At 38.9% G+C, this 18,029-nt stretch overlaps 1 protein-coding gene across 23 annotated transcripts in view; it reads left to right on the top strand.

Annotated features, from left to right (window-relative positions):
* kcnma1a (potassium large conductance calcium-activated channel, subfamily M, alpha member 1a) overlaps positions 1-18,029 on the top strand; it is a 174,463-nt gene that overhangs the window by 131,079 nt on the left and 25,355 nt on the right. For 7 of the 23 annotated variants that reach the window (XM_024296622.2, XM_024296623.2, XM_024296625.2 and 4 more), the window contains 2 exons: positions 10,937-11,030; positions 17,024-17,150. In XM_024296622.2, the coding sequence (XP_024152390.1) occupies positions 10,937-11,030; positions 17,024-17,150 (221 nt within the window). Of the gene's footprint in view, positions 1-1,619; positions 1,794-7,061; positions 7,095-7,410; positions 7,492-10,936; positions 11,031-17,023; positions 17,151-18,029 lie in introns of all 23 variants that reach the window. The other 16 variants (XM_036215390.1, XM_036215393.1, XM_036215392.1 and 13 more) reach the window with 8 other exon arrangements.

The raw sequence follows: 18,029 nt of genomic DNA, 5'->3' as shown, positions 1-18,029 counted from the left end.
AGCAATCATTTCATGTAAAAAAAAAGTAATAATTAAAAAGCATAAATAAAATGAATCAAAAGTTTGATGTAATTAATAGTAGAGCCCTTCCCTTCCTGTTGCTGCTGCTGTCTATGCTGGGTTGCTTTGAGGAGAGATGTACTCAGTGTGGCCGCTGTCAGTTCTTATTTAAACTTTAAGGATGAAAAAAGAGGAGGAAAACATCGGCTCAAAGCAGAGGTATGTCTGTCTTACTTATATAAAATAGCTTGGAAATTCACTCCTCCCCTGCATTTTGGTCAAAAAAGACGAATTTAACTGACGATCTAGTGTGTTTTTTCTTTTTTTAACACCTTTAACAGTTAAAATTCCCTACTTTCCATTTGAATATTGGTTGATTGGTGGTGGAGTCAGTTAGTGCGTTTGCCTTTAAATGGAGAGTACATCTAAATTTCAGATCCTTCAGGGGGAGCCAGATTTGTTTTTCGCCTAGGGCGCCATGCAACCTAGGGTCTGATCGGACCGCTCAATTGAAAACATGTTTTTTTTTTTAATGTGTTTTTTTTAAAAGCATAAATAGCCTGCGTTTCAATATTTGCAACTGAAAAGCAGACAAAATGATCTCCAAAAAAGCCAGAGGAAGATCTGATTGTCCTAGCTCTGAAGTCTAGGTTATTTTCTTACCAGCATCAAGAGAATATTATTCTTGTTTTTAACGCATGTCAAACCTATACTCCGATGTGACTTATACTCAGAAAAATACGGTGATTGTCAATTATTGAAAAAAATTACTAAAGAAGAAAAAAAACTGATATTAATAGTTTTAGAAATTGACTTTTTAAAAAAGAAAAAAATCGCCACGTAATAATATATCATGAAAACTTGATCATTAAAGCATTATACATTAGATTTCTAGCACTTCTAAGGTTATATACCTTGTTTGGTCCCTAAAATGTTTTTGTATTTGACATTTTTCAACTATAAATTCATCAATAAATGGAATCAGTCATGTTTGAGCATTAGCTCGTGTCAGCTAATGCGTGTTGCAACACATTTCATTGATCAAAAAACCCCTCTGGGAGTGGAGCAGTGAAAGTGCACACTTGAACACAGCATGATCTGGTCAGTCTAGCCTGTAGCGTAGTGTTCCACCGTGGACAGAGCCTACAGCTGCATGACGGGATACAGGTACGTGATCCACACCTTTAGCCAAATGGATAGAGGATGTACAATTTTTTGGAAGATTGTATGACTTTTGCTGCAAAAGACATTGCTCATGCCTCTTTTCCTTGAATGCTTCCCTCCTTCTCCCCTTTCCTCTCCTTACTTTCCCTCAGTTCTAATTTTGTCTTTTGAACCTGTTACAGCCTTAGCACACAGCTTGACCTCAGTCTTATGATATTTTTGTGACAATTATGAAATTATGAAATCAATTCTTTGGACCATAAATGGCATTTCAGTGATGACTCGTTAAAGAGTAATTGAAAACTCCTCCAGTTGAGGCTCAAGTCTGTGGGGCAGGTGGCTAAAGCTTGCACTTTCTGATGAAATTACCTTCCAACTTCCCCTTTATAAGTATTTCTCCTTTTGCCATTAACCTGCTGCTTTTCCTTTCCTCTCATCCCAAAACATGACTGTAGCCAAGATGTCCGTCTACAAACGAATGAAACTGGCATGTTGTTTTGATTGCGGCCGTTCAGAGCAAGACTGCTCTTGCATGTCAGGCAGTGTACATAGTAACATGGACACCCTTCAGAGGGCCTACCCACTTTCCTCTGTCTCTATTCATGATTGCGCAACCACTTTACGTGCCTGTAAGTTACACCGCCCAACACATGCTGTTACATGTCTGTTGTGTGTGTCGTGTACCATGCTAAAGGCACGGTACGTGTTTGTGCGTCTCCAATGTTGTGTACGTGGCGTGACCTGTTATTTCATGGTTTGTGTAACTGTGGCCTATATGGGTCGGTTTTTATGTTTTTTAAAAATATGTTGCTGTTTTTTTTTTTTTTTTTTTTAAAAAACAGATTTCTCTTTAAAAATTCAATATTTTTGTTTTAGGTATACACTTAGCCTTCTGGGTGTGTAGTAGTGGATGAGTGCTGTGGTCTGTGGTGCTGCTGTACCGTATTGTAGGTGTTAGAAATGTGGCTACAGCATGCTGTATCAATCACTCAAGTTGTGTAAAAATTTTCACTTTTGGAGTTGATGTTTTTGTAACTGTTTAAGGTAAGATGTCTGCACATACAGAAATGAACATTTTGAAAGACGTTTATAATAGTTTATAAATTGTTGCAATTATGTTTGACATTTTAGTTTGACATATTTCTTTTCCCTTTTATTTTGTTTTTGATTTTACGTTATTGATCAGCTATATATGTATATTTTTTGTTTTAGAAAACATTTGTGGGCTTTTGAGAAAAATCCGTAACAGGGTTAGCTTGTTTTTTATTTGTAGTAGTAATTAAGGAATGGATCCTTATAAGTCTCTAAGGAAATTAAATGAATCCTTTTTGTCAACCACCCAAAGCTAAAAGAGTAACTTTATATCAAATAAAGTTGCATTTCTCTTTCATTTAAATAGGTTCGCCAAAAATAGAAGCTCATAGGCACCATTATTGATTGATAACGTATCTATTGTAAAGGTTTGAAAAACTGTTTTAACCGCTAGGATTTATTTTTACCTATATCTATTAAAACAATCAAAATACACTTAGATTTTTGCTTTAATGTAGAGGTTTAATTAAGGTATATTGCTACACATTCTCATCCCCAAGTCGCCACGTATTGATGTGTGGTTAAGAACCCCTCCGTTTCACTTTTTGACATTTGGATGTCCCAAATTTATAATTTTTCGATGTGCTAGCTCAGGGGCGTCAAACTCAATCGCACAAGGGGCCAAAATCCAAAACACACCTTAGGTCGCGGACCGAACAGGATAAACATTTATTGAACACTCTTAAACGACATTTTCAAAACTTTAAAGCCGCAGCTTTTTCACATAATTATGAACTAGATAATGCTAGTGTGAATGCTGAAACCCGAATTTGGCCGCTGAAGATGCTAGTTGAAATCCCTGAAGCTAATGGCTAAAAACGCTAAAGCTAATAGCCAGCTTAAATATTAGCTTAATGCCAAAGTAGCCTAAAAAACTTTTGAAAAAAAAACATTGGTTAGCCAAAACAGCTAGCAAAATAGCCAAAAAAAGGAAAAATCCTAAATTAGCCAAAACAGTTAGCGTGTAAATATTAGCCTAACTCCAAAACAGCCTAAAAAACTTTTAAAAAGTCTAACTTAGCCAAAACAGCTAGCATGTAGCCGAAATATTAGCTAAACTCCAAAATAGACTAAAAAAATCTTACTAAATGCCAAAATAGTCCAGAGAGCTAGCAGAATGCCAATTTCTAAAACTTTAAAGCTACAACTTTTTAACATAAATATGAATACAAAAAAGGCAGCATTATTATTTCAGTATTAATCAACTTAAACATTAAATAACTCTAAATTTTTTACTCTCCATAAAAATATAGTTCGTCAAAATTATACGAGCGCAAGATAAAATCGGCCATTAATGACATTAAAATAAAATTATCTGGTGGGCTGGATATAATTACCCGACGGGCCGGATCCGGTCCCCGGCACTTGACTTTGACACGTGTGCTAGCTGTTCATAAAATCAAGGTTCCACAACACAGTAAAGGATGTGGTACCGTACAGGCCGCGGCTGGTTCCCCAACCCGGCACCAGTACCCTAACCTGGTACTGGTCGTGGTACCGGACATGATACCGGACGCAGTACCAGACCCGACCCAGGATCCAACGTAAACTTGGCCCGGACACCAACCGATACTGGGTTAAGATACCTGTGCGTTCCGGTTCACGGAATGGAGGTTGAGACCCGCGATGTAATGGGAACAGCCTGCACATGAAAAAATGACAAGTTAGGGACATCCAAAACGTAAATTTTTTATGTGGATGGGTCCTTACCCAAATGTCAAATGTGTTGACTCATATAATCTATGGACGTATGATTCGAACCCTCTGTGTCACTTTTTTATACGTTTTGGGTATAAAACTTGTTGTTTTTTGACATTCTAGCTGGTTCCATTAAACCATGAGTCCCCAACATTTGGGACACAGTACTGGATGCGGTAACAGATGCAGAATCGGTACCAGGTTAGGGTACCAGTTAAAGGGTGGGGTACCGATACTGGATTAGGGTACCAGTCCCGAGGGTTGGGGACCCCTGATTGGTGTATGCGTTTTTTCCCTGTCTGTTGCCCGGTAACAAGTGGCCCTTGGACAGGTACTGGTTCAGAGCTTGGAGGCTGAGAACCCCTGATTTAATGGGAACAGCCAGCACGTTGAAAAACAACAAGTTTAGGACACCCAAAATGTCAAAAAGTGATGTGGAGGGGGCCAGAACCATACGTCCATATATGGCGAGTTGGGAGTGAGAATGTGTAGATATTTGAAGAGGCTTGATGCATACTTGCATCAATAGGCGTTGAGGGTTTAACCTGGAAAAATGGAATTTCTGTCTATTCAGCCAGTTCAAATATGCAATTGAGGTTTTACCTTGAGATTTTTTTTTATGTTTTTCTACGCCAGGAAAAGAGGATTCTTTTTTTATAAAACTGTTCTTTTGATAACTTTTTTATACAGTTGCATCAAGATGCCAAACTGGGAAAGAAGGAGGTGTGGAATGAAAGGAGAGAAAGGTGAAGTTTTGTAAAATGAGGAACAAGGAGGAATAAATGACCAAAATAGGAATTTTGAAGCTAAATTAGCACCGTCCTCGGTTCAAGACGCCACTTTAAATAAGTCATAAATGCCCTTCTGCATTCAAAAGTCATGTGTTTACCCGTAGCTATCCAAGGTTCCTCAACAGTTTTTGGACTCTACGTACAAAACTTGCATTTATTGACCGCTTAAACCAAGTCGACCAATCAGGAACTTGGATTTGGTAGCAACGTGTGGATGGCGTCCCTTTTAATTCACAGAATTTCCAACTGTTTAAATATAGATCATGAAGGAGAATTAGTAATTGTGGTTTGTTTCTGACTGGAATTATATGACACTAAATCTTTCATATATCGGAATAGAGCTGTGGAAGAAAAAGCCTGGAGTGAGATTTACAAGAATCCAACTGTAGATGGCGGATATGTAATAGTAAACACAGGAAACAGCCCGTCCTGCTTTTCCAATGTGGACCCCATGGGCTAAATTTACATCACATGCCCGGTGTAGCTTAAGAGTGACGTCAGTTCAGCCACTTGAAAGGTAAAAGAGCTTCTGGAAGATCCCTCCCATTTGTTTCGCCTTTGAGGGAACGAGAAGCCCAACATTTTCTGTCAATTAGATATGGCAGCACTAGGCCCGACTATCAAAGCTTTGGGTTTAGACATACAGATCTCATTTCCTCCTCAGCATTCTCCCACCGTCTGCCGACTCAGCCTAGATTAGTGTCAAACACGGCATGAGGAGTTTGGCCCGGCCTCTTGCAGTTGGGCCGGCGCTGATATCCCTTGGTACCAATTACTGGCCATTACATGGTTACTGATCTCACTTCTCCCCCGAACCCCTTTAGGATTTAACTAAAGCCTCCTCTGTCTTAGATTTCTTTCCCTTTTTAACTCTTTGATTGAAGAAAGAGAGTTTAGTGAAGGATCGTATCGGGCTTCGCCATCCGGGGGATTGTTAGATTTCCTCTTCTCATTTCCTGTTTTTTCTCTCATAGTATAGTCCAATTAGAACACGTTTTTTTCTAAATAATTCTTTACTAAATGTCACAAACACACAACTATTTACAGAAAACTCACAATTCCACTGCAGAATACTCATTTCTAACATCTCAAATCCATCAAATAATTTACAATTTTTTAATTAATTGTTTTTTAGGTGTGTAAGTTGCCGATACTCTTAGAAAACATCAGAAATTTATTCGTTTTTTTGTGTTGGGATGAATTTCTGGGTTACTTTTTGGAGATTTTTTTTAGGTTTAATTTTAATCCAATTTATGTTTTTTCCAGATTTTTTGTCTGAGTTTAGAAAACCCGGCAAAAAGTGAGTTCCTTTTTAACCTCAGAGTTGGGTTATTTTTAATGATAGAGTTTTTTTGGTGTTTTATTTGAGATGCATTAAAAATAAAGTATTCGTGGATGGGATGGGTGGGGTGGAAAGACATGGCCCCTCTCCGTGCACAGCCCGTGCCCGTCTCATGTGCATACCAACATGCACTCTTTATCTGTCTTTGCATGTTCGAATTCGCATCTCATCGCAGAAGGCCCTATCTATGTTGACACAGAAATTATGTTTGCATTTTCCGTTTCCCATCGTTACGGGTTCATCACCAAACATGCCCTGACAGCTCCTGTCCACCAGGCAATATTGCCCCCCGACAAACACACCCTCTATCCAGTGCTGCAAAACTAAAGCCCCAGATGTTGGCTACTTAGTCTGTTGTTGGGGTAGATTGCTAGAGACAGATGCCGGGGCAACTGCGCCTCCATGTTTTGAGGATCTGTGTCGCGGAGCTGCCCTTGACCCCCGCTGTGACCTTTATTGCTGGAAGATTATTTTGGAAAAGGGGCGGAGCTCAGTTCAGCTGCTTATTTCACCAGTTAATACAGCACTACCAACGTTGAGATCTCAATAGTCAACAGGAAATGTTAATAACCCAATTCAATAATTTTATAAATTTGGTTTAAATTTCATTTTTGAGAAGAAAAGTGACTTTTGTCTGGTTTTAGTCATGTATAAGTGCTTTTTTTCCCCTCATAGTGTTCATCACATTAAATAAAAACCATTTGTTTCTGTTTATAATGATAAATATGTATAAATTAATTGTTGTAAAAGACTAATCGGATTATTATTCTGTCGTACCATCATATCATCCTATAATCAGCACCAGCTGTAGTGTTTTTGTCCTTCTTTTTGCTATTTATACCCATCTTTTTTCAATGATTTGATTTTTTTTCATCCACCGATCTCATTTTGATGCCTCTGTCTCCTAATGTGTCTGATCATGACATCCTTTCTTCCCCTGTGTGACCTGCCACCTGTCTTTGCATTCTCCTCAGCTAAATATAAGTATAATGGATATGTCAGATCACGTAAGTGTTTCTCTGTCCTCCACTCTGCTCCAGTGTTAAGCCTGTAGACCCCTCAGTGTGTCGTCTAATAGAAAGAATACTGATGTAGCTTTGTTGTCCCTCATTCGTATGCATTTTGCAAAAATCCTTAGAAACAGTATTTAATGTTTGACTCAAATGGTTTATTAATTATTAATATTAAACCAATTTGATATTTTATTGCATACTGACAGGATATTAAAGAGATTAATTCCTGTTGCTTAATAACTCTAAGAGTTTTTTTTTGTTTGCTAATGTAGTTCTATTAAATATTCTTTTTGCATTGTGCTGCGTGTAGCAGCAGAGGGCGCTACAACACCAGGGAACACTGGGAGCCAAAAAGAGGCTGGGGTTCGATTCAAAGCTGATTGCAACCTAGGTAAATCTTTGGCAACTGATTGCCAAATGAGTTACTTTTTACTGTACTGGTTAAATTTATCTTTAAGTTGTCACTTTCAAACTGTTATATATATATATTTTATCCATGTTAAGAAAGTGAATACGTTCTTTTTGTTGATGCAAATTGCCTCTATAATCAAATGATTGTTTTTTTTTGTGTTGTTCTGTAATCATGATATAAGTTTTATTTTGAGCTGCAGCAACGTTTACGATGCATGAGCCAAAAAGATGTTTCATGCAGTTGCGATGCAGCTTGAACAATGCATCATGCAGCAAACACACAAGCCAGCTTACCTCACGTACACAAACAAACCTTTTATTTTTTATTATGATTATTTTTAATTGCAATCCCTCCACTTCATCGTCCAGTTTACGTTGGGTCACAGCGATCTCATACGGTTTGCATGCGGGACAGCACCATCACGCGATTAACATTTCAAGAAGGGACAGTTGCCGTCTGGGTTGTTCAGGATGCACAGTGGACCTGCCAGGGCGGGTGAAAACTCTGTAATGCTGCATGTGTTTGACAAGGGCCAGATGAATCCAGGAGCTATCGGTGGCGCCCTGTAAATCAAGGAGGCAGCTGACGGCTGGGATAAACGTCTGTTTATCGCCTGAGGCCACCCAAGCATGCAGTCTCCTTCAAACAACCAAGCAACCACCCTTCTACCAAAAGGGGGGTGAAAAAAAGAGCTCCACCTCTCCCTGTTAGCTTTGCAACCAGATCTTTTACTCGTATTCCTCTGTTGTCTTCCTGCAGTGTGCCCTGACCTCTTGGGCTCATACGAATGTCCGGGTTCCTGCCAGAGCAGTCAGACGTTGTGTGGTTGCGTGTGTGTGTTTGGTGAAACCTCAGACCAAATGTCAGTTGTATTAATCAATCCAAGAAGTAAAAAAAAAAAAAAAAAAATGGATTCAACCACATTTCTGGCAATACAATACAAAACAATAAATGTTTAATGATTAAAAAGGTTTTGAATTAGTAATTTATAAATTATTAGTCGTAGTTTTATTTTGTTAAGTGAAAGTGCTGTTTTATGCATTAAGCTTGAGACGGCGACGTTTGATTGGATTTGACTGGCTTTAGTCGAGCATTGTTTCCTCTGCATTGTCCCAGAAACTGAAACATAAATGAGAAAAAGATAAATAAAAATACTAGAGAAGCTTTTCATTTTTTTATTTTTGTCACGAACGCAAGAATAAAGCTACTAGATTTGTTTTAAAACTAGTTATGGGAAAAATGTCCCCCAGGTTTTTACATTGAGACTGCAATAGCATTGAAATCAATCAAATCAATTTAAAATGTATTTGTAAAGCCTGTTTACCTTTACATAGAGACACATTTTACAAATCAAAAAGAATAACAAATATTAATAAAAAAATGTAAAACGGACACAGTGCCCCTCCTTCTCACACACAACATAATAAAGCATAAAATCATTCATAAAGTAAAAAAAAATTGTATTTAAATTTCTAATTAAGCAAATAATAAATATAAAATAAACAAAATATATTTTAGCACACAATGTATTAAAACTATTCATTTTTTTTTAAACAAAATCAATTAAAGATGCTTATGTTTTATTTTAAATTTTAAATTGAATTAGGTATTTCTATGTGTTTGTACATTGTTTAACCCTAGATGCCTTTAAAAAAATAAAATAATAATTAAAAATTCAAATTAAACCGCAGACTGCATCTCCATCTAAGCCCAAATGCGTTCCTATCAGTGCTTTACTCCCCAATGTTTAACATTAATTCGAACTATTAAGGGCCGACCCCTCCCAACTGTGTCTCGGGTCCATGGGATGTTTTTGGCAGATCCCTGTCCAGATTCTGGCTGCTGAAGTTCAGCTTCCAGCCCAGCGATGCCATGCGTCTCAGTCACAGTAGGCACTGTAGGTTTCCCTCTTAGTGGGATGCATCAGTCAGTAATCACGCCTGTCCCGTCCCTTTATTTGATCTAGTTTGCTGCATGACGGTTCATTCTGCTGGAGCTGATGCTGTTGCTTCTGCCGCTTTGCACAGATATGCCTGCCAGTGTGGAATCTGCTGCTTCCTACTTTGAATGACTTTTAAAGTTCCTGATTAATTTTCTTTAAAAAAAAAGAGTTTCCTATGAATAACCTTCATTTAGAGCAACATGAAAAACCTGTTTTTTATCACCAGGTAACAAGTGAAAAGTAATGTTTTACCCGTTAACAAATGAAACCAGCAGGAGTAACAATGTCAAAAGGGATGCATATTTTCAGCTGTGGCATTTTCAAAGTACATTAAATAGAGGGAATTATTTGTAAAGTGGGAATTGCTTGTGATATTAGCTATTCTGAATGCCCAATTGCAAAGAGGAAATGTCAGAGAATGACATTTTATTAGACAGCAAAGTCATATTTCTTATCTTTTATTAGCTGAATTAGGTGACAGCCGAGAACAGGCGTTCAGAATTCAGATAATAATGAAATTCCACATGCTTGGAATCGTCACGGCCTGCAGTGTGCACATTGATTTGCACTAATATCATGCTGGGTTATTGATTTCTAACCAAAGGACTAATGCGGGTTTGAAGTGATGGAACACTTGGCATTTGCGCGGCGTAGATGGGAGTATCTGGGCGCCTGTCTTGAAGCTCTTGACGCTCGCACACGACAGCAGTGAAGATCAGACCGCCGTTAGCTCGCCTGCAGTCTTCAAACGTCTGGTCCTGGCCAACACCCTGGATGCTTATTCCTTTCCTTTGTTTATTTGAGGTGGAAACAAAAAGTAAATGTGAAAATAGTCAATTGTTTCTTAACTGAAGAGCTGAAAAAAAGGCACCATCCTGGAAATGCTTAAAACCCCGACTTCAAATACAGCAATAAATACAAATCAGATTCAATTAAAATTATTTCTAAATGATAAAAGGCTTACTAATGTAAAATCCTAATGTAATTTCTAATTAAAAAAAATTAAAGTTTGCTAGTTATTTTCACTTCCTGGTCCTGTTTATGCTCTGATTTTAATGAGAAAAATATATTATGAGTATGAATATACAGTACATGCATGATTTTTTTTATTTTTTATTATTGAAATTGATATTCTAAGTAAGCTATGTCACTCTGATGATGAGGTTCACCTGGACAGGTGCAGTGAAGCAAAACTTTGGAGTTAGTTAGGCTAAATATGTGGGATTTTAGCTGCTTTTTTAGGTCGTTAATAGTTTTTTAACTGGTTTTCTCCTCCCTTTTTGTGATTTGTTATTACTGCTTCTATTGTTTTATCAGTTTATTGTACAATGATTAGTTTTGTAGCATTACTTTTTTGTTTTTTCCTTTACCTTTTTATTTTTTATTGCAATGATTGATTGATTGATGGCTACTTATATCAGGTCCAGCCTTTCTCTCTCAGCCGTCTGTCTCTGTTCTGACATTGCACGCATGTGTTTGCAGTTGAAGACGAGCATCCGTCGACTCTTTCGCCCAAAAAAAAGCAGCGTAATGGAGGGATGCGAAACTCACCTAACTGCTCGCCCAAAATGATGAGGTAAGAGACGCCAGTTTTATATACCCCCCCCCCCCCCCCCCCCCNNTGCTGTCTTCAAACGGGGGACTGACAGGACGGGGAGGGGAGGGTAAAAAGGGAGGGGGTGGGGAGTAGAGAGACTTCACAGTCATATGCTGCTGATGGTGTGATGGTGGGACTTTGGATGGATGGGTGGCAGGAAAAAACCCAAAAAGGAGGCGCCATGTGAGGGAGAAAGGAGGAGAGGAGCCCTGTTAAGCTCGGGCTGTTTAGGCATGCTGTCAGCTGTTAATGACGGAGCTGAAATAATATTTCTGTCATGAGAGGTGGCTGTGAGGAGCTGTTTGAAAACTCCCCTGACTTTAAAGTCCCAGCTGTCACCTCCTCCAGTCTGGTCCTCGTGTACTACTTAAACAATGCTGGCACTAATGACACTAGCAACCAATCACAGGGACCTGCGTGGTTACTTTGCCTTCAGGCTACTTCTCTATTGTGAGAACCCCTGTGAGTACCGTTTCTGGCACTTAAGGCCATATGTGAGATGTATCAGCACAATCAAATATGAATTCAAATATTACCTTCTTTTCATCCTGTCTAGCAGAATTAAAGTGCTGTTAATTGATTTGGAAGGATAAAAGGGTTGGAGATTTGTGCTTTTCTGCGGCGAGACACGAAGCAGCATCAACACGGAGCTAAGCTGCACAAAAACAAGGTGGTGAACATACAGGACTGAGTCACACATGCAGTTTCTTAATAAGGAAAAAATCCCCCTTAAGTTAATCATTTGTGCCCAAAACCTAGCATTATGTGCACACAAATTAACATTATTGTGGTCGCACTTAGCATTTTGTTGCCACAATTTAATAGTTTGTGGGCACAAATTAGAAGTAGGAATTTAACTAAAAATAGTGATTTGTGAGCACAAAATGCCAATTTCTTCCCACAAGAACCTAATTTGTGCACAAAAAAATATTAAATTGTGTCCACAAAATCTTGATTAGCAAATTGTTAGCAAAATGCTCATTTTTGACCACCAAATACTTATTTGTGTGCACAAAATACTATATTTCAACCACAGTATCCTATGCTAATTTTTGCAAAAACAATCCTAATTTATGCCCACAAAATACTAATCTGTGCAGACATAATGCTAACGTTTGCAAACAAAATACCCTTTAGGGCACACAAAATGCTAACTTGTTAGTACAAAAAACTAAATAGAGTCCAAAAAATGCTAACTTGTAGCCACAGAGTGGTAATAAAATCCAATTTTTTTGGCTATGCAATAGTATGTGAACACAAAACATGTTAGATAATGACCTCACAATTTAGTAGTTGTAATTTGTGCAAAGAAAATGCTGAGTTGTGCTCACAAAATGCTAACAAAATGCACATTTTTGTCCATGAAATGCTAATTTGTGTGCATAAAGTACTAAATTGTGACCACAAATTGCTAATTTGTGCAGAAAACCTACTAATTTGTGCCCACAAAATACTGATTAGTGTTCATGTTTGCAAACAAAATGCTAATTTCTGTGCTCAAAATGCTTATTTGTGTGCTTGAAATGCTAATTAGCGAACAAATGTGCGAACAAATGCTAGTTTTTGCTAAAAACATACTAATTTATGTGCACAAAATGTTCATTTGTGTGCATGCAATGCTAATTAGTGCTCACAAAATGATAAACTGTTGGTACAAAATGCTTAATAGTGTTCACAAAAGGCTAATTTGTGTCCACATTATGCAAATAAGAGCTCTGAGCTGCACAAAGCATGAGAAGCGCTTTTATAAATAAAGTTTGATTTGATTTAATTAATAAAACACTAATTTGTGACCATAAATTAATATGTGTACACAAAATATGTTCAATTGTGGCAACACAATTTTAGTAGTAGTCATTTGTGCAAAGAAAAACAAATGTGTGTGAACAAAATACTAAGTTTCACCCACAAATGCTAGAAAAAAAAGCTAAATTTTAGCCACAAAATGCTAATTTTTGCCTCCAAAAAAATAATATGTGCCCAAAAATTGTTAATTTTAGATATTTTATTTGATGTCATGTCCAATACTCCTGATATTTACAAAACTAGAATTTTAAAAATATACACATCTTCAACAAAATATAATTGCTCTCATTTTTAGCTGTTTTTTGCCATCATTTGATATGTTTTCAATTATCATTGTATGTTATTTCTCTCTGCCTGCATTCTCTGCATGTTAGTTCTGGTGGGTTCCCTAAGGCAGTGATCTTCCTTCTGCACTGGCATTGCCTGTGTGATTTTGTCCAGTCTGCTTGTCTGCCTCCCCCTCAGTTCTCCACAGAACAAGGTCTTAATAAGCCTTTACACTTGCCAAACCATTAGCTCAACACAGAGTCGTAGCCCTCAGTTTAGTTTGCAGCGCAGCATTGTTGTGGATGCCCTTGCTCAGAGGGAGAAAAGCGCTACAAAGACGACGAGAAACTGGCACATTTCCAGCTAACTGCTTGTTTAAAAGGCTGTTTAGTTTTCCTAACTTAAAGCACAAAACCTTTTCTTCTTATCTTACACTGCTTAGGAGATGGTCCCCATTTGCAATGTAATATATGCATCTTCGCTTTGATCTCACAGATATAATAACCCTTGTGAGTTATTTACTCAGTTTTGAAAACGCTTCAAAGCGGTGTCAAAGTTTTCTCTGCTTTAGGGGTGCTTCTGTATTCTGCTGGCTCTTGGGTACCGGGATGACAGATCCTCTGTTATAGGTGTTTTTTTTTTTTTTGGTTTTGTTTTTTATTCTTCGCCCTCAGCAGAACATCACATTACCCATCATAATCCTCAGCCCCCACCCCCTTCCAGCTGCCCGTGTCAACATATAACACCATATATATTAAACAGTTGCACTTTACAAGGTGGGTTTTATGCAGAATGAGAAGTGATTGTTTGAGGTTGCCTTAGGGAAACTTTATTCTACAAGCAAGAACTGGGGAAATGCAGCAGAGCGCCAGCAAGAGAGCCAACATACGTATCAGCCACGGTTTTCTACAGGACTCGCAGCCTGAAGGCCTTTGTAAATAAATAATGATCAACAGATTGGCTGTGGGCTTTTGAAAAGCATGCCTTTGTCAGTTTGCATGATGGGGAAAATTTTCAAAGCAAGAGGCTGCCTTCGTAGTCTGGCAGAGAGGGATTGGGGGAGCACACCCATCCCCAGCTTGTGACTGCAGAGTGATACATTGGAATAACTCAACTCAGTTTGAGATACGTACTGGGGGGGGGACAGTGGGAAGAGAAAAGGAAGGGAGGAGAGTGAGACATGCTGTTAGGAAAATATAGCCTGTCCTCTATAAAACTTGTCAAATGCTGACTTGTCTTTTGTACATTGAAGGTAGATAAATGCTTTTTAGGTAAAATGATGCTTATTGATATTAGTGCTTATGATTGTTATTAGTATTAATACAACCTATTAGCATTAGTGTTATTTGCACTAATTTCAAGACAGCATAATGCCCCTCCCTTTCTGACATTTGTGATGGGTCATGACTAGGAGTGTAGAGAAAAATCGATTCACCAGTTTATCGCAATATATTTTTTTTGTTGATACTTGTATCAATTAAAAATGCTGACAAGACAATATTTAATTAATTATTTATGAGCGTCCTTCAGCATCGTACTTTAGTTTTCCGGCTAAACCCCCCACCACTAGTTGGCGGCAGCGCACACTGAACTTCTTTGAGCAGCTCTGCACCACGACCAAAACAACAAGATTTCACAAGAACCAGCTTGTGTTAAATGTTCAGTCAGCCTCACAGTTTTTGTTGTTATGAGACATGCACTACTTAGTTTTTATTTGGAATGGAAATAGAAAGGTGAAAATTTGTTCTGGTACATTTTTTGGATGGATCACAATGTGTATTAGGAGACACGTATCAGGATATGCTTTATCCCTAGTCATGACTGATGACGCCCATCAAAGTTTTACTTGGAATGGGTATGGAAAAGTTAAAAATTGTTCCGGTGAAGTCTTGGGATATATATCGCGATATGTATCGTGAGACATGTATCGGAATTTGTATCGTATCGCCAAACTCTTGTCAATACACCCCTCCTAGTCATGACTGACGACACCCATCCAAGTTTTACTTGGAATGGGTGTGGAAAAGTGAAAAATTTCTCTGGTGAGGTCTTGGGATATTTCTCGCGATATGTATCGGGAGACATGTTGGAACATGTATTGTCAGGACTGACGACGCCCATCCAGTTTTTACTTTTTACTCCAGCTTTTACTTGGAATGGGTACAGAAAAGTAAAAAATTGTTCTGGAACAGTCTTGGAATATATTGTGATATGTATCGTGAGACACATATCAGGATATGTACTGTATTACCAGACTTGCCAATACCCATTCCAAGTGAAACTTTGATGGGCGTCGTCAATCATGACTAGCGGTGTGTATTGGCAGGAGTTTGACGATACGATACATATTCGATGCATGTCCAGTTTTTACTTGGAATGGGTATGGAAAATAAAAAAAATGTTCTGATATAGTCTTGGGATACATTGCGATATGTATCGTGAGACATGTATCGGAACATGTATCGTATTCCCAAACTCTTGCCAACACACATCCCTAGTCATGACTGATGACGCTCATCTAAGTTTTACTAGAAATGGGTTCGGAAAAGTGAAAATTGTTCGGGTACAGTCTTGGGATATATTGCGATATGTATCGTGAGACATGTATCGGAATATGTATCGTATCACCAAACTCTTGCCAATACACACCCCTAGTCATGACTGACGACGCCCATCCAGTATCACAGGATGTCACTGTATCCTCGGCAGCTGATATCTCCTGGGCGTGGCCCTGTCGGGGAGACGTCATGTCTGCTCTCCCGGAGCCTCGTGGTAGGTTCCACCGAAGGCACGGAGGAGAAAGGAGGGAGGGGTGTGTGTGGAGCCCGTGACAGGCTGTCAGTCACGCCGCTGACAGCTCTGTGAAAGATAGCTGTCTTGGCAGAGAGAGGTGGAGCGGCAGCCCGCCTGCATGCGCCCGTCAACGCGCGTGTGGAGGCGAGCAGAGCCGAGCAGATTGAAGTGACGGGGGCTCCGCGGAGTTGATTGGCGCAACATGCAGCTTCGGATGAAAGATTCAGACTGAGTGTAAAAACACTAAATGCTGTCAATGTTATTATCACCTGCTATAACTGATAGAGGGTAGAGGGGGAAAAGATAGCTGGAGAAAGAGGGTGGCTAATTGACAGCTTTTTTTTTTCCAGCTCCTACTTTTTTTTATGATGGCTTGAAACCCAAATGCGGGTTGAAGGAAGAGACAATTTCAAAGCCTTGTCAGTGAATGGCAGTGTTGATAGAGAATAGTCAGAGAGATCCGTGTCAAATTCCTGAGATGTTTTCTCCTATTTTACTCACACATCCTTCCCTCTGCAGTGGTTCTGGAGTCTGCTCCTCACTCTGCTTTACGGAGGCCATTTTCCTGTAATAGTAAATACATTAACTTTTCATCCTGCATGTATAGGAATTGCTCTCACAGAAAAAATGTGCAGGAACAGGACCAGGCGGTTACACAGGACTGACAGAAGCCGCTTTCATGGTCAGTGTTACACTGAATAAACTTCAGCAGCCCTCCACTGCGGATTAGCCTGTTTGGTTGTGACATCCTGCTGAAACATTAATGTCCATCAGTTGGGAGAGCAAAATGTGATTAGGCAAATTCCTGAAATATTTAAAGTTTGAGCCTGTTGGAGCTTTTAATATTTGTTCCACATGGCGTTGGAAACTGGAGGAGAGGGTAAAAGCTGGTAATTGGCTTTGTGTTTTCGTGCCACGCAGTCAGAAGCACTCTGGTCTTTCTTTTTTCTTCTTTGTTACCAAAAGGCTTTTTGAGGGTTTTTTTCTTTTTTGACAAGAACATGGAGAAATGGTGGGTGCTGTAATATTTAGAGACGTATAAAGTTAATAAAGTATAACAAAGCAGCTACTTTTTAAAGTCAAAATACATATGTTTTGTCTTTCAGTCGACACGACCCCCTTCTAATCCCTGGAAATGAACAAATGGAGAACATGGACATGAACGTCAAGAGGTATGACTCGACAGGGATGTTTCACTGGTGCCCCTCCAAAGACATCGAAAAGGTCATCCTGGTGAGTGAAGCTGCATCTCTGAGAAGTCTCAACAAAAGAAAGGATTAGAATGCATACAAACCAATAGTACACATGCCGAGGAACCAGAGTTTTCTCATCAATATTGCAGTCACTAATGTATATTGAAATTTCTTACACTGCCTCTCCGTTGTTTCAAGGTGAGTATTTTTTATACATTTATGTATCTCCAGCGAGAGGGAGTCTGTGGACGAGAATCTAAAGTAAACGCAGTTTTGAAAAGTTTGCTCATTTTTAAGGCTGCGTCAGCTGACCTCAAAAATGTTTGATCCTCTGCACAACACTGACTAAACTAATGTCATCCAGTTAGCTAAAGTGAAAAGCACAAAGAGGTGCTGTTTTCAAATTAAGTCTAGTCATTATTATGGCCTAAGACTTTAAAAGAGAAGGTTTTATACATACATGTCACTCCGGCCGAATCCGAATTCATTCCCTTCCTCAATGACTCCATCTTAACCCTCTCTTATGGGGTCTAGATGACCCCATCCTTACATTGAGGTGTTAGCCCTTCCATGACAAAGGTGGATAAGGTGGACAAGACTTCATGCCTGTCATTGGACACCAGTAAAGATCGATAATCATTGAAAAAAAAAAATTTCAGCGCACTGTCTTGAGGTGTCCAGATGACCCCACTTTTAATGTAAACAAGCCTCGGAGAGCGGAAGGGTTAATGAAGTCATCAAAAGTTGCTGGTCATCTATGTTCTAACATCAGTTTTATAATTTTAGAAAAGTCATGTAAAACTCATTGCTTAGATTTGAATGAAAAAATCTGTGCCTAAGAGTACAACCACATGAAAAAAATGTGTTTTTCCTCCGCTTTGCAGCACTTCCACCTCCGGTGTGAACGGGGCTTTAGTTG

This window comes from Oryzias melastigma, linkage group LG15 (genome assembly GCF_002922805.2).
Source record: "Oryzias melastigma strain HK-1 linkage group LG15, ASM292280v2, whole genome shotgun sequence".
NCBI classification, from domain to species: Eukaryota; Metazoa; Chordata; class Actinopteri; order Beloniformes; family Adrianichthyidae; genus Oryzias; species Oryzias melastigma.
This window is presented reverse-complemented; position numbering and strand designations above follow the sequence as displayed.